At 59.4% G+C, this 26934-nt stretch overlaps 1 protein-coding gene across 12 annotated transcripts in view; it reads right to left on the reverse strand.

Moving 5' to 3' along the window:
• The window catches only part of DYSF (dysferlin), a 263140-nt gene that overhangs the window by 126891 nt on the left and 109315 nt on the right, over positions 1–26934 (reverse strand). For all 12 annotated transcript variants that reach the window (XM_075931062.1, XM_075931054.1, XM_075931056.1 and 9 more), the window contains 8 exons: positions 26180–26372; positions 17611–17766; positions 13955–14086; positions 13035–13201; positions 10921–11035; positions 10170–10275; positions 8714–8856; positions 4053–4226 (listed from right to left, as the gene is read on the reverse strand). In XM_075931062.1, the coding sequence (XP_075787177.1) occupies positions 4053–4226; positions 8714–8856; positions 10170–10275; positions 10921–11035; positions 13035–13201; positions 13955–14086; positions 17611–17766; positions 26180–26372 (1186 nt within the window). The remainder of the gene's footprint in view (positions 1–4052; positions 4227–8713; positions 8857–10169; positions 10276–10920; positions 11036–13034; positions 13202–13954; positions 14087–17610; positions 17767–26179; positions 26373–26934) is intronic.

The following is a 26934-nucleotide window of genomic DNA, read 5'->3' on the forward strand; positions in this document are numbered from 1 at the left end:
ACGTCACAGAGAGAATCAAACCCAGGACTCCAGAGCCTGCGTTCAGAGCATGCGACTACAGCAGGGGTGTCAACATGCAGTTGACTACACGGTTCACTAATAAGCCAGGGTTTATCGGTTAACCCTATTGACTGCATGACCCCGCCTCTTCCCCCGTTTGCTGCCTCTGTGTTAGAGGCAGCAAGGGGGGGCAGGTGGGAGCCAGCATGCACAGGGAGCCAGCTTTTAAGCCAGCCCTCCTCATGTGCCGGCGTCCGTGCAGCTATCTCCCCCACACCTTGCACTGCTGCCTCGGATAGTGAGGCAGCAGCATGGAGGGTGGGGGTGGCAGGCGGGAGCTGGTACACAGGAGAAGCGGCTTTCAGGCCTGCTCCCCACACATACACATATCCGCTCCCCTGCGGATCGGCAGCCTCCTTAGCAGAGGCAGCGGGGAGAGCAGGCGGGAGCCGGAGCTCTCAGGGAGATGGCTCCCCGCAAGCACCAGCTCCTCCCGCCCCCGCACGTGGAAACGTGTCACCGCTACAATTCCAAGCCGTTCCGCGTTGACACAAACACACGAGAGTTAACGTCCCTGCCTCCCGGGGCCCGCCACAGGTAAGATCGCTCCCTGGGCAAACCCGGACATAGGGAAATCTGACCCGAGTCCATGCCACGTCGTCAGTCGTTTAAACCCGACTCTCGAGTCCAACTGTCAGACACGAGGCCAAAACGCAGCACGGAGAAGAAAACTCCAAAGGGGGGAGGGAATCCATAGTAGGGGCTTTGTGCTGCCGGGGTGGTTTCCCGTCTAGCTCTTGGCAAAGCCGAACGATTGGGACACCCCAGGCCCACGAACGCCAGCGAGTTAAACCAACGGCGGAAGGGCCGAGGGAGCAGGTCACAAGGCTGTTTGCGAGTCTGGGTGGGACTCGGCGCGACACGAAATGGCCCGAGCCGGCCGTGCTGGGGAAGTGTCGCTGAGCGTCAGGGAAGGGGGCTGGTATAACCGTGGTTCATTGAATTTCTCCTTCTACACGGGCCTGCCTCACGGCCTCGCCCCCCCGCCCCCGGCTCTAAGGACGTTTGGAGGCAGATCCCCACGTCCAGGCTCACCTCGGATCAATGCCAGAAGTCGAGATGCACCCGGAGAGCCGAGCACCGAGGCAGGTTGGAGCCACCCTTTAAGACGGGGGCGCATCTGAGTAGATCCCTAGCCTGGCCGATGGCCAGGTTCACTGCCCACGCAGCGGGCATGGGAACTGGGTCTGGGCAGTCCTGAAGCAGCCGCTTGGCTAGGACGGGCTCTCCCAAGCTGCGGTGTTGGGAGCCGGCTGTCTGCCCCAGCGAGAGAGTCCTCTTGCACCGTCATACAGACGCACGGAGCGAGGCAGAGGCACAGACAGACACACGGAGCGAGGCAGGGGCACAGACAGACGCACGGAGCGAGGCAGGGGCACAGACAGACGCTCGGAGCGAGGCAGGGACACAGACAGACGCTCGGAGCGAGGCAGGGGCACAGACAGACACACGGAGCGAGGCAGGGGCACAGACAGACACACGGAGCGAGGCAGGGGCACAGACAGACGCACGGAGCGAGGCAGGGGCACAGACAGACGCACGGAGCGAGGCAGGGGCACAGACAGACACACGGAGCGAGGCAGGGGCACAGACAGACACACGGAGCGAGGCAGGGGCACAGACAGACGCACGGAGCAAGGCAGGGGCACAGACAGACACACGGAGCGAGGCAGGGGCACAGACAGACGCACGGAGCAAGACAGGGGCACAGACAGACACACGGAGCGAGGCAGGGGCACAGACAGACGCACGGAGCGAGGCAGGGACACAGACAGGCGCTCGGAGCGAGGCAGGGGCATAGACAGACGCACGGAGCGAGGCAGGGGCACAGACAGACGCACGGAGCGAGGCAGGGGCACAGACAGACGCACGGAGTGAGGCAGGGGCACAGACAGACGCACGGAGCGAGGCAGGGCACAGACAGACACACGGAGCGAGGCAGGGGCACAGACAGACGCACGGAGCGAGGCAGGGGCACAGACAGACACACGGAGCGAGGCAGGGGCACAGACAGACACACGGAGCGAGGCAGGGGCATAGACAGACGCACGGAGCGAGGCAGGGGCACAGACAGACGCACGGAGCGAGGCAGGGGCACAGACAGACGCTCGGAGCGAGACAGGGGCACAGACAGACCCACGGAGCGAGGCAGGGGCACAGACAGACGCACGGAGCGAGGCAGGGACACAGACAGGCGCTCGGAGCGAGGCAGGGGCATAGACAGACGCACGGAGCGAGGCAGGGGCACAGACAGACGCACGGAGCGAGGCAGGGGCACAGACAGACGCACGGAGCGAGGCAGGGGCACAGACAGACGCTCGGAGCGAGGCAGGGGCACAGACAGACGCTCGGAGCGAGACAGGGGCACAGACAGACCCACGGAGCGAGGCAGGGGCACAGACAGACGCACGGAGCGAGGCAGGGCACAGACAGGCGCTCGGAGCGAGGCAGGGGCATAGACAGACGCACGGAGCGAGACAGGGGCACAGACAGACCCACGGAGCGAGGCAGGGGCATAGACAGACGCACGGAGCGAGGCAGGGACACAGACAGGCGCTCGGAGCGAGGCAGGGGCATAGACAGACGCACGGAGCGAGGCAGGGGCACAGACAGACGCTCGGAGCGAGACAGGGGCACAGACAGACGCACGGAGCGAGGCAGGGGCACAGACAGACGCACGGAGCGAGGCAGGGGCACAGACAGACGCACGGAGCGAGGCAGGGCACAGACAGACGCACGGAGCAAGGCAGGGCACAGACAGACCCACGGAGCGAGGCAGGGGCACAGACAGACGCACGGAGCAAGGCAGGGCACAGACAGACGCACGGAGCGAGGCAGGGGCACAGACAGACGCACGGAGCGAGGCAGGGGCACAGACAGACGCTCGGAGCGAGGCAGGGACACAGACAGACGCTCGGAGCGAGGCAGGGGCACAGACAGACACACGGAGCGAGGCAGGGACACAGACAGACGCACGGAGCGAGGCAGGGGCACAGACAGACGCACGGAGCGAGGCAGGGGCACAGACAGACGCTCGGAGCGAGGCAGGGGCACAGACAGACACACGGAGCGAGGCAGAGGCACAGACAGACGCTCGGAGCGAGGCAGGGACACAGACAGACGCACGGAGCGAGGCAGGGGCACAGACAGACACACGGAGCGAGGCAGAGGCACAGACAGACGCACGGAGCGAGGCAGGGGCACAGACAGACACACGGAGCGAGGCAGGGACACAGACAGACGCACGGAGCGAGGCAGGGGCACAGACAGACACTCGGAGCGAGGCAGGGGTACAGACAGACGCACGGAGCGAGGCAGGGGCACAGACAGACGCACGGAGCAAGGCAGGGGCACAGACAGACACACGGAGCGAGGCAGGGCACAGACAGACGCACGGAGCGAGGCAGGGCACAGACAGACGCACGGAGCGAGGCAGGGGCACAGACAGACGCACGGAGCGAGGCAGGGCACAGACAGACGCACGGAGCGAGACAGGGGCACAGACAGACGCTCGGAGCGAGGCAGGGCACAGACAGACACACGGAGCGAGGCAGACTCGTGGGCTAAATCCAACCCTGGTGTAACACCCGGAGAGACCCCGAGGACTGTGCCCCGACTGTGTGCTCCCCACCACAGACCAGAACCGGGAAGCACATGTGCCCGCCACAGCAGGCGGTGCCAAATGGAGAGGGGCGCCTGGGTTGAGCCGATCGGAGCTGGACGGGTAAAGACAGAGCAGCCCAAGGCCTGCTCTGACATATCTCCAGGGATGGGGATTCCACCACCTCCCTGGGCGATTTATTCCCGTGTTTAACCAGCCTGACAAAAAGTTTTTCCTACTGTCCCACCTCAACCTCCCCTGCTGCAATTGAAGCCCCTTGCTCCTTGTCCCGTCAGATCATTTGGATCTGAATTTCCTGGCTCATGCCCGTTTCCACCCACCGCCTTCCAGCCCCCCAGGCCTTGGGAACAAAACCCGCCCAGGTACCTACCAAGGCGCCCTCCAGGGCGAAGACAGCGGCCGCGCCGGTGCGCTCCAGCGGCTCCATGCGGCGCCTCCAGCGCCGGCGGCGGAAGGCGTCCGTCTTGCGGTAGCGGAGGTGGAACTTCCAGCCGAAGAGGGAGGCGTATTCCCAGCCCTCGCCTTCCAGCTCCCCCTGCTTGTGCTGCGTGGGGGCAGAAAGCGGAGGGATCACCACGCGGCAAGGGCGGGCGGCCTGCGGGGGAGGGAGCCGCTGCCCCTGAGGACTGGTGCCTCTTAGCCGGTCGGCTCTGGATGGCAAGGGCCGTCTCTTTGTGTACAGCGCCTAGCGCGGGGAGAACGGGAGTCCAGCACCTAGCACTATGGGTCCCCCACTCTGTAGACCAGACCCCAGAACTTGTAGGAAATGCTACCCGTCGGGGTTTAAGCCACGTGCAGGGACAGTGGCGGAGAGGTAAAGAGGGTCACCACTCAACACTACAGGGAAACTGAGGCAGGCAGCAAGTAACTGGCCTCATTCTAATGTCCCAGGTGGCCAGAGTGAGCTAACACCCGGGCGCTTAGCACAGAGCAGCCACGGACTTTGCTCTGCGCCTCCTGCCACGCAGAGCCCGTGTCCAGCTCTAACTCCAGAGCAAGGGCATCGCCTGAAGACTCCCCCGCCACAGCCGGTCGTCCTCGCAGCTCCCCCGTCCGAGCTCTGGACAAGCTCAAAGCTGGGGAGCGGTTTGCAGGCAGGGGCACTATGAACACAGCCAGTGTTTCCTGTACGCCGGGCAATTGGGTGGCCACGCAGGAGAGATTCCCACGCTGCCCGGCTGATTAGCAGAGTGCCCACGGCTGGGTTTGTGTTCCTGCTGGTGGTGCACACCGCACATCCCTCAGCGCATGTAACAAAATGTATTCTGCACAATGGTGGGGGGGGAAAAAACACCACCCATGGATGGAAAACATTAGAGGGAACGTTGAATACAGTCCTTGCCATTGTAAAGGAGAAAAGCATCCGGCCACTTTCTCTCCTCCCTGCCCATGTTCCCATGTTTCTCTGTCTGGCCGTGCGTTTCCTGCCCGGCCCGCTTGGTTTTCACCCGTGAGCAGGGCGCTTCCCGTAGGGGTGACGCTGCTGTTACTTTCTGCCTGGACTCCCTGCGCTGGATTTACACGGGAAAGCAAAGCGGGGCAGAACTGGAGGCTTCCACCTCGAGGGTCCCTGATCCGATCGCAGCTGAGAGTCAGAGAGCTCTGCCCACATGACAGGCGGCACAATAAGGCAGGCACGTCAGCCCCCGGCCCCGTGAGTCAGAGATCCTCGGAGGGAAAAAAGTCCCGTTCTCTCTGGATCGCAGCGAGGCCCAGGGGACGGAGGGGCGTTCCGCTTGCTGTGCGGAGAGAGAGACTCTGTCGGCATCCCCTGTGCGGCTGCCACTCGTGTATCTGCTGGGAGGGAGCAGCGGGACCTGCGGTGCTCGGAGCTGTACAAACACCTGGCAAGACACACGCCCTGCCCCCGCCACTTTGCCATCCACACACAGGCAGGTTCCTCTCCCCGTTTGCCTGCTCAGAGACCCCGAGTGATTTCCCCAAGATCTCCGGGGGGTGACAGGGCCGGGTCCCGTCACCAGCCCGGGTGCATGGGATGCTGTCAGAGGCTGCCGGGTCCCCCTGCACTGAGCAGGGGAAGAGAAACCTGGGGAGCTGGACTGGCCCATCCTTTCCGCTGCGTTCCTGGGCCAAGGGCGACACCTAGCGGGGAGCCGGGAGCAGGGCAGGGAGGAGGCAGGGAGGCAGAACCCAGCCCGGGGCAGAGGGGCCGGCGCACAGCCTAGGCCCCCCTACGTCTGTGAATGTAGGGGTAACGGGGTATCGCCCCTTCGTGGCATCTCAGGCCTTGATTTCCCCCCGGCGCCGCTCACGCTGCTCATCCAAAAAGGGAGGCCCCTGAGCCTCGAGGGGAGCACAACTCGGGCCCACCCCCCGGGTCTGAAATCACTGGCCTTTGTCAGCCGCTCAGCGACAAGGGGACGGCTCCCGCTGGGGCCAGTCCGGGGACCTCCCTCACCTTCAACCGAGCAACGCCGGGGACTGGCCCACAGACGGCCGTGGGCAGCGGGGATGCCCCACAACCGAGGATTTAGCCCTCATGGAGACAGTGGTCCTACACTGACTGACTCCGGCTGGGAACCTGCCCCAGTGACGCCGGTGGAGCTACGGCTGACTGACACCGGCTGGGAACCTGCCCCAGTGACGCCGGTGGAGCTACGGCCGACTGACACCGGCTGGGAACCTGCCCCGGTGACTCCAGTGGAGCTACGGCCGACTGACACCGGCTGGGAACCTGCCCCAGTGACTCCAGTGGAGCTACGGCCGACTGACACCGGCTGGGAACCTGCCCCGGTGACTCCAGTGGAGCTACGGCCGACTGACACCGGCTGGGAACCTGCCCCGGTGACTCCAGTGGAGCTACGGCCGACTGACACCGGCTGGGAACCTGCCCCGGTGACTCCGAGTGGAGCTACGGCCGACTGACACCGGCTGGGAACCTGCCCAGTGACTCCAGTGGAGCTACAGCTGACTGACACCGGCTGGGAACCTGCCCAGTGACGCCGGTGGAGCTACGGCCGACTGACACCGGCTGGGAACCTGCCCCGGTGACTCCAGTGGAGTTACGGCCGACTGACACCGGCTGGGAACCTGCCCCGGTGACTCCAGTGGAGCTACGGCCGACTGACACCGGCTGGGAACCTGCCCCGGTGACTCCAGTGGAGCTACGGCCGACTGACACCGGCTGGGAACCTGCCCCGGTGACTCCAGTGGAGCTACGACCGACTGACACCGGCTGGGAACCTGCCCTGGTGACTTCAGTGGAGCTACGGCCGACTGACACCGGCTGGGAACCTGCCCCGGTGACTCCAGTGGAGCTACGACCGACTGACACCGGCTGGGAACCTGCCCCGGTGACTTCAGTGGAGCTACGGCCGACTGACACCGGCTGGGAACCTGCCCCGGTGACTCCAGTGGAGCTACGGCCGACTGACACCGGCTGGGAACCTGCCCCGGTGACTTCAGTGGAGCTACGGCCGACTGACACCGGCTGGGAACCTGCCCCGGTGACTCCGAGTGGAGCTACGGCCGACTGACACCGGCTGGGAACCTGCCCCGGTGACTCCAGTGGAGCTACGGCCGACTGACACCGGCTGGGAACCTGCCCCGGTGACTCCAGTGGAGCTACGGCCGACTGACACCGGCTGGGAACCTGCCCAGTGACTCCAGTGGAGCTACGGCCGACTGACACCGGCTGGGAACCTGCCCCAGTGACGCCAGTGGAGCTACGGCCGACTGACACCGGCTGGGAACCTGCCCCAGTGACGCCGGTGGAGCTACGGCCGACTGACACCGGCTGGGAACCTGCCCCGGTGACTCCAGTGGAGTTACGGCCGACTGACACCGGCTGGGAACCTGCCCCGGTGACTCCAGTGGAGCTACGGCCGACTGACACCGGCTGGGAACCTGCCCCGGTGACTCCAGTGGAGTTACGGCCGACTGACACCGGCTGGGAACCTGCCCCGGTGACTCCAGTGGAGCTACGACCGACTGACACCGGCTGGGAACCTGCCCCGGTGACTCCAGTGGAGCTACGGCCGACTGACACCGGCTGGGAACCTGCCCAGTGACTCCAGTGGAGCTACGGCCGACTGACACCGGCTGGGAACCTGCCCTGGTGACTCCAGTGGAGCTACGACCGACTGACACCGGCTGGGAACCTGCCCCGGTGACTCCAGTGGAGCTACGGCCGACTGACACCGGCTGGGAACCTGCCCCGGTGACTCCAGTGGAGCTACGGCCGACTGACACCGGCTGGGAACCTGCCCTGGTGACTCCAGTGGAGCTACGGCCGACTGACACCGGCTGGGAACCTGCCCCGGTGACTCCAGTGGAGCTACGGCCGACTGACACCGGCTGGGAACCTGCCCCGGTGACTCCAGTGGAGCTACGGCCGACTGACTCCGGCTGGGAACCTGCCCCGGTGACTCCAGTGGAGCTACGGCCGACTGACTCCGGCTGGGAACCTGCCCCGGTGACTCCAATGGAGCTACGGCCGACTGACTCCGGCTGGGAACCTGCCCCGGTGACTCCAGTGGGGCTACGGCCGACTGACACCGGCTGGGAACCTGCCCTGGTGACTCCAGTGGAGCTACGGCCGACTGACACCGGCTGGGAACCTGCCCCGGTGACTTCAGTGGAGCTACGGCCGACTGACACCGGCTGGGAACCTGCCCCGGTGACTCCAGTGGGGCTACGGCCGACTGACACCGGCTGGGAACCTGCCCTGGTGACTCCAGTGGAGCTACGGCCGACTGACACCGGCTGGGAACCTGCCCCGGTGACTCCAGTGGAGCTACGGCCGACTACACCAACTAGAGACCTGCCCTAGTGACTCCAAAGTGAGCCACAGCCCACCCCAGAAGCCTGTCGCTCCCAACAGGGCTTTCTAGCAGATCTCAAAGTGCTTTGGAAAGGAGGGCAGAGCCCCACCCCCATTTTACAGGCGGTGAACCAGGGGCCAGGTGACTTGACCAAGGTCACCCAGCAGCCCATGGCAGAGCTGGGCTCAGCAAGGACCCCATTTCGGAATCTGGCCCGAGGCGTAATTCTCCTCCAGGGTCGCCCTACCTTCTTCAGCGCCTCCATCTGCGCCAGGTCCCTGCGGCGCAGCCGCACCCACCGCCGCCGCCGGCTGGTGTGGTACATCTTCTCCGCCGGCACCCAGGCCTTGGGCTTGCGGTCGGGCGGGATCATGATGCCGTACTCCCAGCCTCGGGGGAAGGGAGAAGCCAGGTGAAGGCAGGGATGGAGCAGCTGCCTTTGCGTCCAACTGCCACGTCACGGCCGACGCTGTCACGAGGAATTTCAGCCGGGGGTGTCTTAACTAACCAAGCTCGCGCTGCGTGCCGAGGGGTTGGGCCCCACGGAGAATAGCAGCCTACTACTGCTGCCAGTTGCCAGAGTTACTCGGGTAGATCAAGTGCGACAGGCCCTGGACCGATCTCCCCTGATTCACGCAGGGGGCTGCTCTGGGGATGTTCAAGGGGGAACTCCCTAGAACAAAGCCCTCTGGGTCCCCAGATAGTTCTGCATTTCCTGTCCTTTGTCCAGGCCGGTCTGCTGTCCAGCCAGGGTAGCTGAGTGAGAACATCAGAGCAGCCAGACGGGGTCAGACCAAGGTCCATCCAGCCCAGCGTCCTGTCTGCCCACAGTGGCCAACGCCAGAGGGAATTAACAGAACAGGGAATCATCCAGTGAACCCTTCTCTGTCACCCATTTCCAGGCCCTGACAAACAGAGGCCGGGGACACCCTTCCTACCCAGCCTGGCTCATAGCCATTGATGGACCTAACTTCCATGAATCTATCTAGCTCTTTTTTGAATCCTGTTAAAATCCCAGCCTTCACAACATCCTGTGGCAAGGAGTTCCACAGGTTGGCTGTGTGAAGAAAAACTTCCTTTGGTTTGTTTTAAACCTGCTGCCTATTAACAGGTCACTAGCTCTCCCGTGGTTAACGTGTCGGTCTTGCTCACCAGAGGGGTGTCCCTCTGTCAGTCCCAGCCGCTCTGATGGGGCTGCCAGACTACGTCACCAGACGATCCCTCCTGGCTTTATACTAAGAAAGGATGTGATGGGGCACTTCCCAGCTGCCTGCTGCAGCTCTGACCCGGCTCCATCTCCCCTCCCTCCCCTCCCCGCACGTTCCATTCCGTCCTCGGGCTACACCGATGCGGGAGAGGATTCCCAGCACAGATGCACCCTGGGGTTCAGCTCCCTCTGGAGTGAAACAGTGGCAGGTGGGTGGGCAAGAATAGAGGGAGAGGGGGGACAGGAGAGATGGGGGGGCTCAGACACAAAAGTGGATGGGCCACGGCCCACTGAGGCCCACCCACAGCTGTGCCCCTGGAGTGGGGCACTGGACTAGACCCACGCTGAGGGAGGCACTGGTTTGGTCGCTCTAGTGGCCAAAGGAGGACAGGTAGGCTGGGGTAGGGAAACGTGAGCAGGGCTGCCCTCGGGAGAAACAATAGCTACAATGGGCAGAGTAAAGGGGATGGGGGAAGGGAGCATGGCCCTGGCATACCTCGCTCGTCCACAGCTCGGTTGAGATCCGTGTCCCATTCCTCATCTTCCCATTTCCAGCCTGGCGGGCACTCGATCTCCTCCTTGGGAAGCACTTTCTCCCCATTCTGGAAGAGACAGGGAGCCCCTCCTGAGCAATGCTCGGCCTACGCGCCCCCCCACGGCTCCCCCGCACTGGCTTCCCAAGCGGCCAGGGATCTGTGGCCAAGCCGGTAAGTCGAGGGCAGAACCCATGAGACCCCTGGAGCCCAGAGCGCCCGGCCTCCCCGCAGCTGCTCTGCACCTAGTATCGACACATGGAAATGCTCCATCGCTTGGGTGGGACGGGGACATCCCGCAGGGATTCACTTGCTCTCCTTGGCATGGAGCAACGCAGCATGGAGCCCTCCCCGGACTGACAGCACTTGGCCCCAATCAGAAACCTTTTCTCAGATCCCTCTGAGCCCATAAACGCCTGAACACAGAAAGGCAAAAACTGACTCAGCAGTAGCGGATTCCAAAATCTAAGACACAGGCTCCTTTTCCATGTGCTTTGACTGACACTATCGCTACCTCTTCCCCCCACTAGATCTCAAAGCACCAAGCAAGCCACGAGTGTCAATTTCATTTGACAGATGGGGAAACTGAGGCACTGAACGGGGAATGTAGTGTGCCTACAGTCATGCAGCTGGCCAATGGCGGAGCCAGGAAGAGAATCCCAGGCCAATCAGGGGGTTGCCGTGGAAAGAAATACCAACAGGGGAAGTTCTCACCACATCCGTGTAGGCCTCTGCCATGTGGATCCACTGGCCGCCGGGAAGTCGGACTTGATTCTCAAACACTTCCTCCACAAAGCTCATGTGACCGGCGTCCGTGTCGTAAAGTAGCCTGCGCCCAGGGAGGAGGAGAGGGAAAGAAAAGCGACTGAGAGATCCCCCGGGTGGTCTCGACACACGCCCGTCCCTACCGCCAGCGAGGTCCCGCCCTGGCAGCCACAGAACGGGAAAAGCTCACCAAGGCGCTGAGCAGACGCCTGGAAAACACGACTGCATTGCGCATACTCTAGTGGCCAGCTCTTCAAAGCAGATGTGAGTCTAAACCACAGGACCCCCTCACTGTTTCAGTCAGACACGCTACTCTTGTTGGGCTCACTTCCTGTGTGAACTTGTGTTACAGCCAGCTGCCATGTTCCACCCCAGAGGTGGCTGCATTTCCAACGGGGGTGAAGTGATACCTGCTCATACAGGGCCACTGTCTTCTGGCAAGAGCTATGGGAAGCCTGAAATACCATGGATAGATCTCTACCACATTCACGGTCCCTTTGGGTCAATTTCACAATCGTGGGATTTTTACAATCACAGGTTTCATAGAATCATTGAACACTAGAACTGGAAGAGATCTCACGAGAGCACTGAGGCCAGTCCCCTGCCCTCACGGCAGGACCAAGCACCGTCAAGAATTGGGCTTGTTTAGTCTGGAAAGGAGAAGATGGAGACAGGACAAGAGAGCAGCTTTCAAGTACCTAAAAGGGTGTTATAAGGAGGAGGGAGGAAAATTGTTCTCCTTGGCCTCTGATGACAGGACGAGAAGCAATGGGCTTAAACTGCAGCAAGGGAGGTTGAGGTTGGACATTGGGAAAAACTTCCCACCTGTCAGGGTGGTTAAACACTGGAATAAATTGCCTGGGGAGGTTGTGGAATCTCTAGTGATGGAAATATTTAAGAGTAGGTTAGATGGACATCTCTCAGGGATGGTCTAGATCAGTGGTTCTCAACCTGCGGTACAAGTCCCCTTAGGGATACTTAAGAGAAGTCGGGGGTACGTCAACATCACTGACATTAGGAGAAAACCGAATTTTTGTTTGAAGTTTTCCAGCGCTTGATTATTTTTGTACTTTTTACACCCAAAAATTTCATTGCCCGCCCGGCTATGATGAAGTTGTTTAAACAAATGTGTTGCAACAGTAGAAAAAAATTGTGTGTCTGAAAACTGTTGGTACTGGGAGTACTTATCATTTTTTTTAAAAAGGGGTATTTTATAAAAAAAAAAAAAAAAAGGTTGACACACACTGGTCTAGATGGTGCTTGGCCCTGGCATGAGGGCAGGGGACTGACGCAGCCTCTCTAGATCCCTTCCAGTTCTTGGGTTCTATGGTCCTGTGATTCTACAAAATCATCTTGCTATTCACAGCGAGAGCTCCCAGATGAGGAAACAGTGCGAGGGAGAGCTCAGTGGTTTGAGCATTGGCCTGCTAAACCCAGGGTTGTAAGTTCAATCCTTGTGGTGACCATTTGGGGCAAAAATTTGTCAGGGATGGTATTTGGTTCTGCTGAGAAGGCAGGGGGCTGGACTGGATGACCTTTCAAGGTCCCTTCCAGTTCTAGGAGACAGGCAATCTCCATTCATTTATAGATTCCAGAATTGACCGTCATGTTTATGTCATCCGATCTTCTGGGTCACACAGGCCAGAGAGCGGGCCCACAACAATCCCGAGAGCAGAGCTTTTAGCTATATACCCCGCCTCGATTTCTCAAGAGCCACTGATGGAGAACAGGGGAAGTGTCGCGATATTTAACAGCCCGCACTGTTACACAGACACACCTCCTTTCTGCACTTGTCTAGCTCTCTGCCTGCTAGCCTGAATAGTCCACCCTCCATCACGTGCTCCCCATGCGAGGAGTTATACACCGTGATTTGGTCACCCCTTAGCGGCTCTTTGTGAAACTCAGCCGAGCCAACTCCCCGATTGCCGCGGGAAGGCAGGTTTTCTCGCCCTTTCCTCGGCCCTGTGGCATATCTCCAAACTCTTCCTTCTCGATCAACTTTCTCCTCCAGGGGTGGGCACCAGAACCGGTCCCCGTGAGACAACACGAAGCGATCTACTCACGTCCGCTCCGGGCTGATGACCCAGTCCCCGGCCCAGGTCCAGCCGACGGAGGGACGGAAGCTGTCCTTGGGCAGTTTGATTTTCCCGGTCACGTCGCTGTATTTGGGGTAGGTCAGGCCCGTCGTGCCCCAGTTCCCAACCAGTGCCAGCTTCGTCTGGTTCTCGTACTGGAGACAGCAAAACCAGAGAGACGTGCTCAGAAGAGCAGCAGGGCTGGAGGGCACGGGGGGAGACCAGCCGGCGCGGCGTGCATTCGGTACCCCGGGAAATGCCTTCTCTGATGGAGCACCGTGCCCAGAGGCAGTGCGAGGGATCTCAGCGGAGTGGCTGGGAAGCCATCTCCTAGCAGGCCACCCAGAGCACGGCCATGAACTCCAGCGGCTGTTGGCGTGAACAAGAGCTGAGCAATGACCCGAAGAAGGATGCTAAATTTAGATTAATTGACTAATCGAATAGTCGACGGAATTTGCACCGACTATTCGATTAGTCAATAAGAGCATCTCCGTGCTGGCTCTTGCTACATTTCAAAGGCTGAAGCACCGCCAGTTCCTCACTGTGCCCCTGCCCTTCTCCCCACGGAGATGGTGCTGGGGGGGGCGGTTTTAACCCAGCTCCCCCCAGCACCGGATCCTGCTCCCCCACCCTACTGCCTCTCTTTGGCAGCAGGGGGGAAGCGACTAGTCGAGACACTAGTCAACTATCCGACAAAGTCGACTAGTCACTTGCATCCCTAGACCCGAGGAAGAGGTCCTGGGCCAGTCCCCTGGTTCAGGGTCGGCATGAAACATCCTTCCTTCCAGGAATAACTGCACAGCTCACAACAGAGCCGGGCGTTCACTTCCTTCCAGGGCAGGGCAGGGCGCCCCCCGGAAGGGGAGGAGGGGGAGGACGCCTGGGGCCGGCCCGCCGTGTCAACTCACAGTTTCCGCAAAGACGGAGAGTTTCCCTTCCGCGTACTTGTTAAACTCCTTCTCGTCCACCGCCAGCCCGAACCAGAGCTGCACCCGGAGCTGGGCTGGGATCCGGGGGCCCATCGCCTCTTCCTGCGGGTACTGCCGGAGACAGGGAACCCAGCTGGCATCCTCAGGGCGGCACTGAAGGCTGCCAGGGCCCACAGTCGCGAGATGAGCCCAGGGGGGGGGCCCAACGCACCACTCCCTCCCTGCAGCCGGTCTGTGGCCAACGCCCGCCTACCGGCCGGCAGGGCCCTGGGTTCCACGTAAGCTCAGAGCCCATGGGGATGGGGAGCAGCCGGCACCGACTGTGTAGGTCGGCCACGGCCAAGGCCATGAGCCACCGCCCCAGGGCCTGGCACCCCGGGCTACAGGACACAAAGGGGCGGGGGGTGGACAGACACTAACCCCACCTTGGCTAATGACGCAGCCCATGGGGGCCACGTGCCAGAGCCACGTTGTGTGCAGTGAGGCTGGTGTAAATCCAGAAGGACCCCTAGGGCAATGAGAGCAGAGTCTGCTCCCGTCTCTTTCAAAAACCGTTAATGGGTAGCGGGTTTAAAACTAATAAAAGAAAGTTCTTCACACAGCGCGTAGTTAACCTGTGGAACTCCTTGCCAGAGGAGGCTGTGAAGGCTAGGACTAGAATAGAGTTTAAAGAGAAGCTAGATAATTTCATGGAGGTTAGGTCCATAAAAGGCTATTAGCCAGGGGATAAAATGGGGTCCCTGGCCTCTGTTTGTCAGAGGCTGGAGAGGGATGGCAGGAGACAAATCGCTTGATCATTGTCTTCGGTCCACCCCCTCTGGGGCACCTGGTGCTGGCCACTGTCGGCAGACAGGATACTGGGCTAGATGGACCTTTGGTCTGACCCAGTACAGCCGTTCTTATGTTCTTATGTAAAAGCTCACGGCAGGGGCCTCTCGGGGCCTGCTCTGTGCTCCTGAGATAGACGTGGAGAGGCACTACAGGGCCGGCCAGGCCTGCTGATGGAGGGGGCCACAGGGTGCAATTGCTCTGGGGTCTGGCAATTCAAAGGGGACCGGGCTGCTGTGCTCTGGCCTGGCTGCCCCGACCCCCTCGCCCCTTCTACCCGAAGCCCCGCTCCTTCTAGAAGTGCGGAGTCTCCCCCCACCTTGCCCAGTCGGCCCCTCTGCGCTCAGCACTTAGTGTCTGACAACATCCAACTGCTTCCCCAGCATTAACTGTCCCCCACAAGCCAGCTCTGTGGTGTGTCCCACCGCTAGCGGGCAACAGCCTACTACTGCAGCTGGGCAGCGGAGCTACTCCATCAGCACAAGCGGCAGAGGCCTGGGCTCGAAGGCTGAACCCCCCGATGAAGACGGGCGCGTTGGGAGAGGAATGGTTTCCCTGCCCTGTGAAAATCGCCAGGATTTCGAAATCTTGCCTGTTGTGCGTTGGAAACCCAAGACCTGTTGGCCATGTGGGTGAAAAGCCAGAGAGACAAAGCCACGGCAGGACAATCACTCCGAGGGCCCTCACTGCGCATCGGCCACAGCTAGGGCTTGAATCCAGGTCTCCCGTGTGAACGGCCCATCCACCGGGCTCTTGGTGACACCGGGGCGGGAAGTACTCCCTCCCGCTCTCTCTCGTTCCCGTTCTGACTGACTCTTTCCTGGGACAAGCTTTGGTGAATCGAGCTACCGTCAACAAAAAACGATTCTGAAAACCCCCTGACCAGATCCTCATTTCCTCACGACACTGCCGTGAGCTAGACAGACAGGGGAAACTGAGGCAGGGCACCGTTCCGTGACTTGCCCGAGGTTCCGCAGCAAGCCAGGAAAAGAAACCAGGTGTCCCAGCTTGCACTTAAACCATGAGACAGCAGTCCGGTGGGCCACTGGCCTACTTCCACCCAGCAAAGAGCAGGGCAGGAGAGGAGCGGGCCGGTGCTGTTTATCTCCTGGTGAGATGACCTTTAAGAGTAAGACGCTGAAAGCAGCCAACATACTTGAACAAAAATAGAAAAAATAAACAGTGAAATGTCTCATTTGGGTTCTTTGCTCTCTTGCTTTTTTTTAACGTGATGCTGGTTTTCCATCCGTAGCTGATGCCGAGAAAAAACACAATATATTTTGGTTCTTCCTTTCCTGCCAGCCGGGTTTTTTTTTAGAGCTGCAGCTCCCAAACGGGAAGGACTGGAGAGAAGACATTTCATGCGAGACACACGCGGCTTTCTTTGGCAAGGGGACGGTCGCTTCGTTCGTTTGGGTAGCTGCGGGTTGGGAATTTAACCCTCCGCTTCCCCCCACCCCCGGCCAAATTCTGCCCTTGTTTACGACTGGATCACCTCACCAAAAGAAGTGGGGGGTGATATAATCCCAAAAGGCCGGCCCTTAGTGGAGATCGGACCCAGTTGCTTCTGGGCTAAAATGACCACGCTTCCAGCCCCGGAGCTACAAGCAGTAGTAGGCTGTTATCCCCTGTGTGGACCGGCAATAAGAGCAGGACCGAACCCACACTGCATGCGGTGGTTATCCATGAACAGCAGTAGCCGAGGCCAGATGTTGTGAGGAAGGGACTCTGGGGGTGTCTACACTGCACCCAGAGATCGGCAGCTGCCAAACAGAGGCCTAGGGGGAGCGACGTCACCTCTCTCTGCCTCGGCTCCTCTGGCCAAGCGGAAGGAGCCGCTTTGCCGGCAGCCCTGAGGCGTCAACAGGAGAATGACTGGGTCTCGGCCTAGCTGTTTGGCCCTCTCCTGCCGGCTGCAGGCCACAGAACCTCTGGTGGAGTCCTCACAAAAGGGTCTAAAACAGGGGCAGAAAACCTGCAGCCCCCTTGCCTGGATCCAGCCCCCAAGGCTCACGGCTTCCCTCCATCTTTGGGGGGCCGGCGCTGGTGCTCCATCCCCCCCCCCATTTAAAAAGACTTCGAGGGCCCCCCTTGCCTCTCCCAGCAGGTGGCCCCCAAGCCAGTGCGGCTCAACGGGACCAGGTGTGGGCCCACCCCCCGGAGCACCCCATGGCCAAAGCTCGGGGAGGAGGGCGGAGCCTTGGCAGGGAAAGAGGGAGGCGGTGGCAGCGACCAATCGGGGTCTCCGGGGAAGCGTGACGCTGCTGGCGGCAGCCGGCCCCCGGGAACGCCGACACGGCAGCGGCGGCGGCTGGAGCCGGAGCACTTGGCCGGGACGCACGTGAGCGCAGGACACGGGTGTTTGTTACATTTCGTTCCAACATCAGAGCCCACGTACCACGCTCCCAGTTTACGGGGGGGAAACTGAGTCAGGGAGGGGCCATACAACTTACCCAAGCACACCCAGCCAGCCTACACTTGACCCAGATTTCTGGATCCCCGGGGGGAATTCTGGGGGGCAAACGTTGCCCACGGTGGATAAACGCTGTGGGGGTCCTCTGACCCACTGGGGAGCAAAGACAAACCCCAGAGCACGCTCCTCTCCCGCCCGCCTTGCAGCCCCACACAGGAGCGGGCCCCAAACCCCACACATCTGCTATTTTTACAGGGAGCTGCTGGGTTTCTTTTCTCCCTGTTTACAGATTTCCCAGCTGGGTTTTGTGGGTCCTTTTTTTTTTTTTTTTTAAGGGGAGAAAAAAAAACGGGATTAAAAACCAAAGACACGTTCAAAGAAAAGCCCAACCTACTTTCAAAAAGATCGTCTGCAGTTTCCCACAGTTCTTCCCGCAGCAGCTGGCGCCGGTCCTGGAGAAAAGGACTTCATGGGCTGGCACGCGGGCGTACGCCACGCGCTTCTCTCCTCGCAGCATCCAGATCACTATGTCTGGCAGGCTGCTCTGGGGCTGGAAAACACGGCGGCAGATCAAATCGCACCCCTTCAGCCTCCCCAAACCAATATCATGAGTCAACGAAAATCCAGGCTGAAAAGCGAGACGCGGCGGGGGGGGGGGGGGTCTGCGTTGGCCTCGCCGCAGAGCAGGCAGCTCCCAGAGAGCTGGCGGGGTGGCGGAAAGCAGAGCCGGGAAAGACCCAGGATTATTAACGTGTTACAGTAACGCTTGTGTGCCGCAGCGGAGAACAGGGCTCCATTGTGCGAGGCACCATGGAACCACAGAGCACGACGACTGGAAAGGGCTCGCAAGGGCATCAAGTCCAGTCCTCACCCCCACAGCTGGACCAAGCACCGTCTAGCCCATCCCTGACAGGTGTCTGTCCAACCTGCTCGTCAATATCCCCAGGGATGTAGATTCTACAACCTCCCTGGGCAATTTATTCTGGTGTTTCACCCCCCTGACGGGCAGGAAGTTTTTCCTAATGTCCAACCTAAACCTCCCTTGCTGCAGTTTAAGCCCCTTGCTTCTTGTCCTGTCCTCAGAGGCCAAGGAGAACAATTTTTCTCCCTCCTCCTTGGAGCATCCTTTTAGGTTCTTGAAAACTGCTCTCACGACCCCTCTCCGTCTTCTCTTTTCTAACCTAAACAAGCCCAAGTCTTCCACTCCTACGAACGCCTCCCAGAATCACGTTTGTTTGGTTTTTTGCAACAGTTTCACACTGTGGACTCTTATTTAGCTTGCGGTCCACTCTGACCCCGAGATCCCTATGTAAGACCGCTACGTAACCACTATGCAAGACAGCCCTCACCCCCAAAGAGCCTATTGTCACAAGAGACCATATGGACAAGGGCTGGGAGGGGAAACTGAGGCACCAAACAGGGCTGGATCCTGTCCAAGCTCACTCAGCGGGTCAGAGCCGGGAACCCACCCCAAGTCTGAACTCACAGCCCGACCCACGCAACCACCTTGGTCCCCGTTCGGTGATTAGACCCCCTTCTGCCTTGTGCAGCTACAGACCCTCCGACTCAGCCATTGCTTTCCGGGGGGGGGGTGTTCCTGTGTGTGGATTTCACTGCCGTGACGGGGTCAGGTACGTGACCTCAGCAGGAAGGAGGGAGGCCGCCTGCTACTCCCCCCAAGCCCTCGTCCACCAAAGCATCCGGTGCGGTGGGTGGAGCTCCCAATACCAACACCGCGCCCAGAATTCAACCCCAGGGGCTGCACAAGGGATGCGGAAGGGGACCCCAAGCGGAGGCCCCCAGACATGCCCGCTGCCCTGAGAAGTCTAGGGAGCCTGTGGTCACCACCCATAGGAACCCTGCCCCAGTGTCCCAGAGAAAACCCCCCATGCAGCGTCCTGGTGTCCGGCGCTGAGGAGGGCGGCCCTGGCGCTGGCGGGCAGCTGGCTGTGCACGGAGCCACGGCGCCCGGGCCCGGGAAGGGCACCCGCAAGGTGCACAGCCCGTCACAGCCCCCGAGCGCCCGCGTCAGCTCCCCCGACCCCGGCTCGCTCGGCCGCACCCACCGTACGAACACAAGCACCGGGCCCCGCGTCCCGTCTGCCCGCACAGGCCCGGGCCAGGGTTCGGCTGAGGAGAAGCGAGAGGGGAAGGGGCGTGGGGGAGGGACGGAGGCAGAGACGGGGAAAGCCAGGACCTGACACCGCCCAGCCTGTTCTCCTCAGCCCCCAGCGCTCTCTTGGCTGCGGCAGACGCTCGCCCGGTGTCAGGGCACGGGAGCGAGAAACCGCCGGGGGTTTCGCCTTTCTCGCTCCCGTCCCTCCGCGGCAGGGTCCCCCCCAGCCGGGGGGGGGGGGAGGGTGCAGCCACAGCAGCCAGCGGGAGGCAGGCGAGCAAGGGCAGCCAAGCCTGTGACTTCAGGACCGAATGTTCTCTCTCAAAGCCGGGGCTGGCAGCCCCAAACCGCTGCGGCTGCTGGCCCAGGTTCTGAAATGCGCCTCCCTCTCTCCCCAGGGAGAGTCCCGACTCCTCAGTCACCGCCGCTGGCCGCCTGCGCTACCCTGCCTGCTGCAGGTCAGTGGGGGATGGAAACAGCCGTCCCCCTCCCCCCGGGGGCGAGGGGCTCTCGAGCCCACCCCAGAACCCCTCCAGCGGCCCCGACCTCCGGGCAGGGAGGCCGGCGCCTTCTCTACTAGGCATTCGCACGGGTGGCTGGAGCGATCACAGGAACGCCCCCCAGGGAGCGGCTCAGAGGAATCCCCCTCCCCAGCTGCGTGGCCAGGACGTTGGGAGAACCGAAGAAGACGGGGCCCCCCGCCCCAGGGTTTACCCTGCACCCCAGGCTGCTGGCTGAGCTCGGTGGGGATTTACAGCCGCTGAGGTCCTGGCCTGGGGTGTTTAATCCCAAGCCCTCTGCCTGAAAAGGTGTCACAAGGAGGAGGGAGAAACACGGCTCTCCTGGGCCTCTGCGGACAGGGCAAGAAGCAAGGGGCTGAAACTGCAGCAAGGGAGGTTTAGGTTGGACATTAGGAAAAAGTTCCCGCCTGTCAGGGGGGTTAAACACTGGAATAAATTGCCCGGGGGGTTGTGGAATCCCCATCACCGGGGATATTCAAGAGCAGGTTGGACACACACCGGTCAGGATGGTCTAGACGGGGCTGGGTCCTGCCGGGAGGGCGGGGGACTGGACTTGGTGACCTCTCGCGGCCCCTTCCCGTCCTAGTGCTCTGCGATGCGATGAATGAACAGAACAGGAGTAAAACGCCTTTGGCCGTGGCAGCAGCAGGGTCTTGCTCCCTACAGGGACACGTGGCACAGGCCAAGTGCAGCAACCCAGGCCCCTTGCGACCAAAGATCCTGGCTTCACTTTAAGGAGCATCCTATAACCCAGGACACCGTCCCAGGAGCCACCGGGCCTCGAGGCTGCGCTGCCAGACTCCCGCCTTTGAGGCCGGCGTTTGGGCCGACCAAGTGGCCTTGGTGTGAAAGCCAGGCCTGAGAAAGCCACCGTGGCTTGGAAACTGGCGCCGGCCCCGCAACCAATGAGCTAGCCTCTGGGTGGTCTCGTGCCTGCCAGGTGCGGGGTGAAGCCACGCCTGACCGCCAGCCCCGACCCAAACACGCCCAGGCTCCCGGAGGCCAGCTGGGGCCGCTGGACCTGCCCTGGATAAAGGGCTGATCCGAGCCTGCAGATTCCCCGGCCCTCCTGAACTGCAGGGACACGTAGGTCCCAATGTGGATGCCCCTCACTCACCCCGCTCCCCTCCCAAGAGCAGCCGAACGGACGGCTCCCACGGGCGAGGGATCCCAGTCCCCCCCGTGCAGGGGGTGGGTCTCGGGCAGGGGCTCTCACATCTCATGGCCCCGCCACCCGCTCCTGGCAATCAACACCCCCAGGGTGGGCGAGCCGGAGCCTGACTGACCTGGGGGGGGAGAGGGAGGCCCAAGGATGTCAGCCCCGGGCCGGGGGCCTGTAATCTGAGTTCCAACACACAGGGCTGAACCCCTCAGGCGCTGGGTTCGGGCCCGGCAAAGCAAAGCCAGACACAAATAGGGAGCCGCTGGGCATTCTGGGCCCCGAGCTACATTCTGAGACCCACGGTCTCAGGCCGACGGGCTCCGTATTTCAAGAGCTTGTGCGGGATGCGGCGGCCTTTGCCGTGGCCTTCTGCTCCAGGGTGACCTGTCCCCTGCGGGAAGTCAGCTGGCTTAGCCGCAAACCTTCGCTGTCTGCGTTGTGCATTTCTTCTGGGGTCGCCAATCTAGCCCAGCCGCTGCCTCCGGGGACGCCCCCCATCACACCACTGCAGAGCCCCGAGAGCCAGCACCTTCCGCTGCCCCGGATCTGCCCCGCCGCGAGCCTGGATCAGACCCGCTGACTTCACGGGCTCAGGGAAGTTCTTACCGCATCTGATTCCTGTTTGGGCTTCGTGTCATGTTGCTGAATTGGAGGGAAGCAGCCAGATCGCTGCTGCACCCCTGGGTGGGGGTGTTGGCCCCAGAAATTGGTGTGGGGGGAGCCATGTGGGGTATTGAATGGGAGATTATTGTTTGTTGATCTTATGTACGCTATTTATGTGAGTGTATAATGTCTGTGTGTGTAGGTAGGAATCTGGAATCTGTGTGGAAGCTGAATATTTCTGTGAATGTGGTTGAGCATGGCTATGGACAGGCTGAGTAGTGAAGCCCTGTGGGACAATGGCACTTGATGGCCCAAAGACACACCTAAAGCAGGAGGGCGGAGACCCAAGAGCTGCCAGCAGAGAGAGGCTGAGGACCAGGTGACCGGCTGATACCAGAAGAGGCCAGGAAGGGGATAAAAGAGGCCATGTGGTCGGTGCCATTTTGTTCTCAGCTCAGCACTTCATCCCAGAGGCAGCACTGCAGGGACTGAAGAGCCCGGAAGACCTGTGAACCCATCCTGATCGTAGGATGTGCAATAAGAACTTTTAAACCAGCAGCTGTAACATCTCTGCTAGAGCCTGCATCGAGAACTGGGAGATTCGGTGCATGTAACGTACTGTACTTTAATAACCTTACTCTCAGGCTTTTCTTTCTTGTAACAATAAACCTTTAGATATAGATTCTAAAGGATTGGCCCAGCGTGATTTGTGGTAAGGTCCAGAGGGTAAATTGACCAGGGATCTGTGGCTGGTTTCTTGGAACCGGACAGAACTTGTTCGGGGTAGGTGGGATTGGGTGCTAGGACCCCCCACCTGTGTATGAGGCCCGGGGCCATCTGGGGCACGGATATTGCTGGGGTGTCGGAGGGGTTTTGCTTGGGAGGCTTCAGGCAGGCAGCTGAAGCGCTCTGTGGGACTGGTGTGTGGCCTGTTTGGAGAGGTCGCCAGTCAGGGGGGCTGTAAGGAGCCCCGGATTTGAGCAATTCGCCCTGAGCGGACGTCCTCAGCTGTGCCCAGACACGGCCCGGTCCGTCACACTTAGCCACACTGGGAAATCAACCGGAACAGGGCAGGGGTGCAGAGGTGTCTCCGGCCCTGTCCCTCAACCTAGCGCTGTCTACGTCGGGGCATGGTTCAGCATAACTGTGTCACCCGGGGGGGTGGATTTTCACACCCTTACAAGACTCAGCGATGCCAGGCTTTCAGTGCAGACCAGCCCGTACGCCAGGAAAGCTACGGTGCTATAACGTCACTCCTCACCGTCTTGGAGAGGAACTTCCACGGATAGACAAGCTGTAGCCGCCCCCAGGCAGCCCAGCAATAGGAAGGCAAGCTAAGCATCTACTCCTGCTTGTGCATCAGCAACAGAACTGCTCACTATGTTCCCCCCCAGGCCTCCCTTCTCTGAAATGTTTTGCCCCTTTAACGATATCGTGGCATAATTAAAGGAGAACCGCCCTGCCTCGCTGGGACACAGTCCTACCAGGATGACGTGTGCTTGCACTAGTGTAGTGCACGAGAAGATGTATCCAGCGAGGCTCGGGTCTCGAACTCCAGGCTACGTCTAGACTGGCATGATTTTCCGCAAATGCTTTTAACGGAAAAGTTTTTCCGTTAAAAGCATTTGCGCAAAAGAGCGTCTAGATTGGCACGGACGCTTATCTGCAAAAGCACTTTTTGTGGAAAAGCGTCCGTGCCAATCTAGACGCGGTTTTGCGCAAGAAAGCCCCAATCGCCATTTTTGCAATTGGGGCTTTTTTGCGCAAAACAATCCCGCGTTGTCTACACTGGCCCTCTTACGCAAAAGCATTTTCACAAGAGGGCTTTCGCCTGAACGGGAGCAGCATAGCATTTCCGCAAGAACACTGACAATCTTACATGAGATCGCCAGTGCTCTTGCGGAAATTCAAGCGGCCTGTGTGGACAGCTGGCAAGTTTTTCCACAAAAGCAAAATTGTGCCAGACTACACACAGCCCATGTGTGTTTGACTCTCCCCAACATAGAGATGTGTTGCAAACTTTCGCCAGCGGGAGGCGCCCAGCTTCACAAAATAAGATCCCGATTGCTCCAGTCCTTAACTCAAATACCTTCATGGGAATCATTGCTTTGGGGCTGGGGCTGGGGAGGAGGAGTTCAGGGTGCAGGCTGAGAGGGGACAACCCCAGCCCTCTCTCACCGCAGCAGCTTGGGGACAGCCGGGGGAGGGGTGCATGTCCCATAGCTGGGGCAGGTCCCGGTTCATCTGCCCCCAATGTACCCCAGGCAGAGCGAGAAATGCAGCAAACTGGGCACTTTCCCCTTGTTCCCTGACAGCCAGCAATGACCCCGTCTGAACAGGGGGAGGGAGGGGAGTCGGTCTCTTTTCAGTAGGATTTTATGAGAACAGGGGCGGATATAGGGCAGGGCCGCCCCGGGCCCCGCGCTTCAAGAAGCCCCGCGCATGCGCCGTGTCAAAGGGGGGGCCCCGCAAAATTGTGCTGCCCTGGGCCCCGCAAAATCATCATCTGCCCCTGTATGAGAAGGCAGCCCATTCCGCTAGTATCCCCCTTTGCTTCAACTAGAGGAGGGTGTATTGTATCTGGCAGCCCCTAGAAAGAGCTGAGCAGGCCCAGATCTCAAGGAAGTCCTAAAATACCTGGCTTCTAATGAAGCAGATGGCCTAGTGGGGACTATTAATTTCCAGACCATTGTCGGTTCCCCTGGTGGGTCGGTAACCGGCTGAGTCTCTCAGGGCGTGATTCTAAATTTTTTTTTAATTAAATTGATGGAGATTGCCTATCTCCTAGAACTGGAAGGGACCTTGAAAGGTCATCAAGTCCAATCCCCTGTCTTCACAGCAGGACCAAGTACCGTCCGCGACAAATTTTTGCCCCAAATCCCTAAACAGCCTCCGCAAGGATTGAACTCATAACCCTGGGTTTAGCAGACCAATGCTCAAACCACTGAGCTATCCCTCAGCTTTGGAAAGGTATTCCCAGCATGCCTCAGTTTTGGAAAGGTCTACTGACAAACATGCCACACAAACACTCAGGAAAATGAATCACAACTAGCTAGCGGATTCGTTAAAACCCATTCAACTCCGCTGCGGAGTTCCATTCAGAATGAAAATGGCCTAAATTCAATGTAACTTCGTCTGCTTCCAAAGTGAATACAACGAAACCAAGTTGAGACCATGTTAATTCTGAACAGGAGCATCCACACCGGGTTTTAATGAGATTTACCTAATCTAGTTCAATCTGTCATTTAGACGAAGGCCTGAGACATACTAGACCAGTGGTCTCCAACTTTTTTACACCCAAGATCACTTTTTAAATGACAGACCAAGCCAAGATCTACCGCCTCGCACCTTCCTTGAAGCCCCGCCCTCTCTATTCTCCTCTTTTCCATCACTTGCTATCCCCAATCCTTATACTGCTACTTTAAAAAAAAAAATTCCCACCATTCCTCGCAGCTACTCATCTGTGCTGTTGCTCGGTGAATAGCTGCTCCTCAAATGAGGAAATCTAATGTAAATGTACTGCGCAGGTGCGCAGTTCAGAGAGGGCTCAAGAGCTACTCTTAGAGCCTCCGAGATCTACCGGTAGATCACGATCTACTGGTTGGTGACCACGGTACTAGGCCATTAGATTGGCATAACTAAGTTGCTTACTGGTGTTAAAAAACAACTAAGTCCCTTTGTAGCCCGAAGGTCGATGAAGAATTCCTCCATCAGTCTAGCGACCATCTCTGGGGGAAGTGAATTTCCTGCAGAGATACGAGAGTCCCTCCCATTGGGCGTAGGCTGTTCTGAAAGGCTATGTCTAGACTACAGGTTTTTTTCAAAAGTGGCCTTTTTTCGAAAAACTTCACCTGCGTCTAGACTGCCGCCGCGTTCAAAATTAAATCGAAAGCACGCGGCGGTTTTTCCGACAGCGGTAAGCCTCGTTTTACGAGGAAGAATGCCTTTTTTCGAAAGAGCTCTTTCGAAAAAAGACGTCCTTGACCGCAAACAGAGTTTTTTCGAAAGAGAGCATCCAGATTGCCTGGGTGCGCTCTTTCGAAAAAGTGGATCGCTTTTTCAAAAAAGTTGTGGCTGTCTAGACGATCTCTTTCAAAAGAAGTGTGTAGCCTAGACATAACCAAACACTGCAAGGGAGATGCACAGTTACTGTGTTTCAAGTGTAGACACTCGCCAGAGAATATTGTGAAGACCAGGACTTTAACAAGAGTTTCCTTGCCGACGGATCCCCGTCTTGACTGCTGCTTCGTGCCAACAAACAGCTGAGCCGGCACAACGCGGCGGCCATTTTTATTCTAATGAAGCAGGGGATATATAAATCTCCACTTCATTGACTATGTCGGTATGTCTAATTTACATGCCTCGGTCGGCAGAGGCGAGTAGTCTAGACATACCCTTTGGTTCTTATGACATCGCTAACATTCCCTCTACAGACCAATCCTAAGGAGTTGCTCCCAGCCAAGATGGCTTCCCTCAAACAAGCCCTGCAACAGCACCAAGCCGGGCTGGGTGGGAAAGATAAAACGCCGTCGCAGCAAAAGCAATTCACCCTGCTGTTTACCTCCTTGGCCATAGCTTTTAGCCGGGAAAGCCAGTCCTCAGCCTGGTCCAGCACCGTCTGCAGGTCTGAGTCCTCGTGCTTCAGGTTCACAGCTGCCTGGACAATCTGGCGCAGGTTGGTACTGCGAAATCGGTACAGGTACTGATCCAGATGGGTGCTGGCTGTCCTGTCGCTGGCATCGACGAGCGGCTGGCTGCAGATGAGGAGGAGGAGAAAGGAGCACAGAGAACCAGGCCAGCGTTAGCCATGTGCTGCAAAACAGTGGCTGAGCTGGATTCTTCCTTTACAAACGGCTTCATACAAAAATAACAAGCCACCCAAGAGATATTTGGGGAGTGAACCAGCGCCAGGAGCAAGGACCGTTCAAACCACACTTACCAGCGCCCTGAGACCCTGTTGCAAAGCGGTCCAAAAAAGGAGCAGTGTCCGAGTTGGAGCATCGCTACTTTCACACACACACGCGCATTCATACCCATTGGCTCCAGCGGCAAGATAAACATTACAGAAGCTCCGCCGCTCTTCGCAGCTTCGAAGAGTTTTCCGTTTAAAAGGCAATGATTTATGAGCTACCCTTCTGGACAGATGGCAAAACAGAAGTCCAACTGAAACAGAATGAGCGCTGGGTTCCTTTCCCGGCCTTTCTGGAGTCTGTTTTCTTCCCCATCTATAAAATGAAAAAGCAGGCAGGCAGACCGACAGGTCGTCTGTCTATTGGCCCTGTGACACACGACAGCTGGGGAGCACTGTGCTCCCTC

This window comes from Pelodiscus sinensis, chromosome 5, assembly GCF_049634645.1.
Source record: "Pelodiscus sinensis isolate JC-2024 chromosome 5, ASM4963464v1, whole genome shotgun sequence".
Lineage (NCBI taxonomy): Eukaryota > Metazoa > Chordata > Testudines > Trionychidae > Pelodiscus > Pelodiscus sinensis.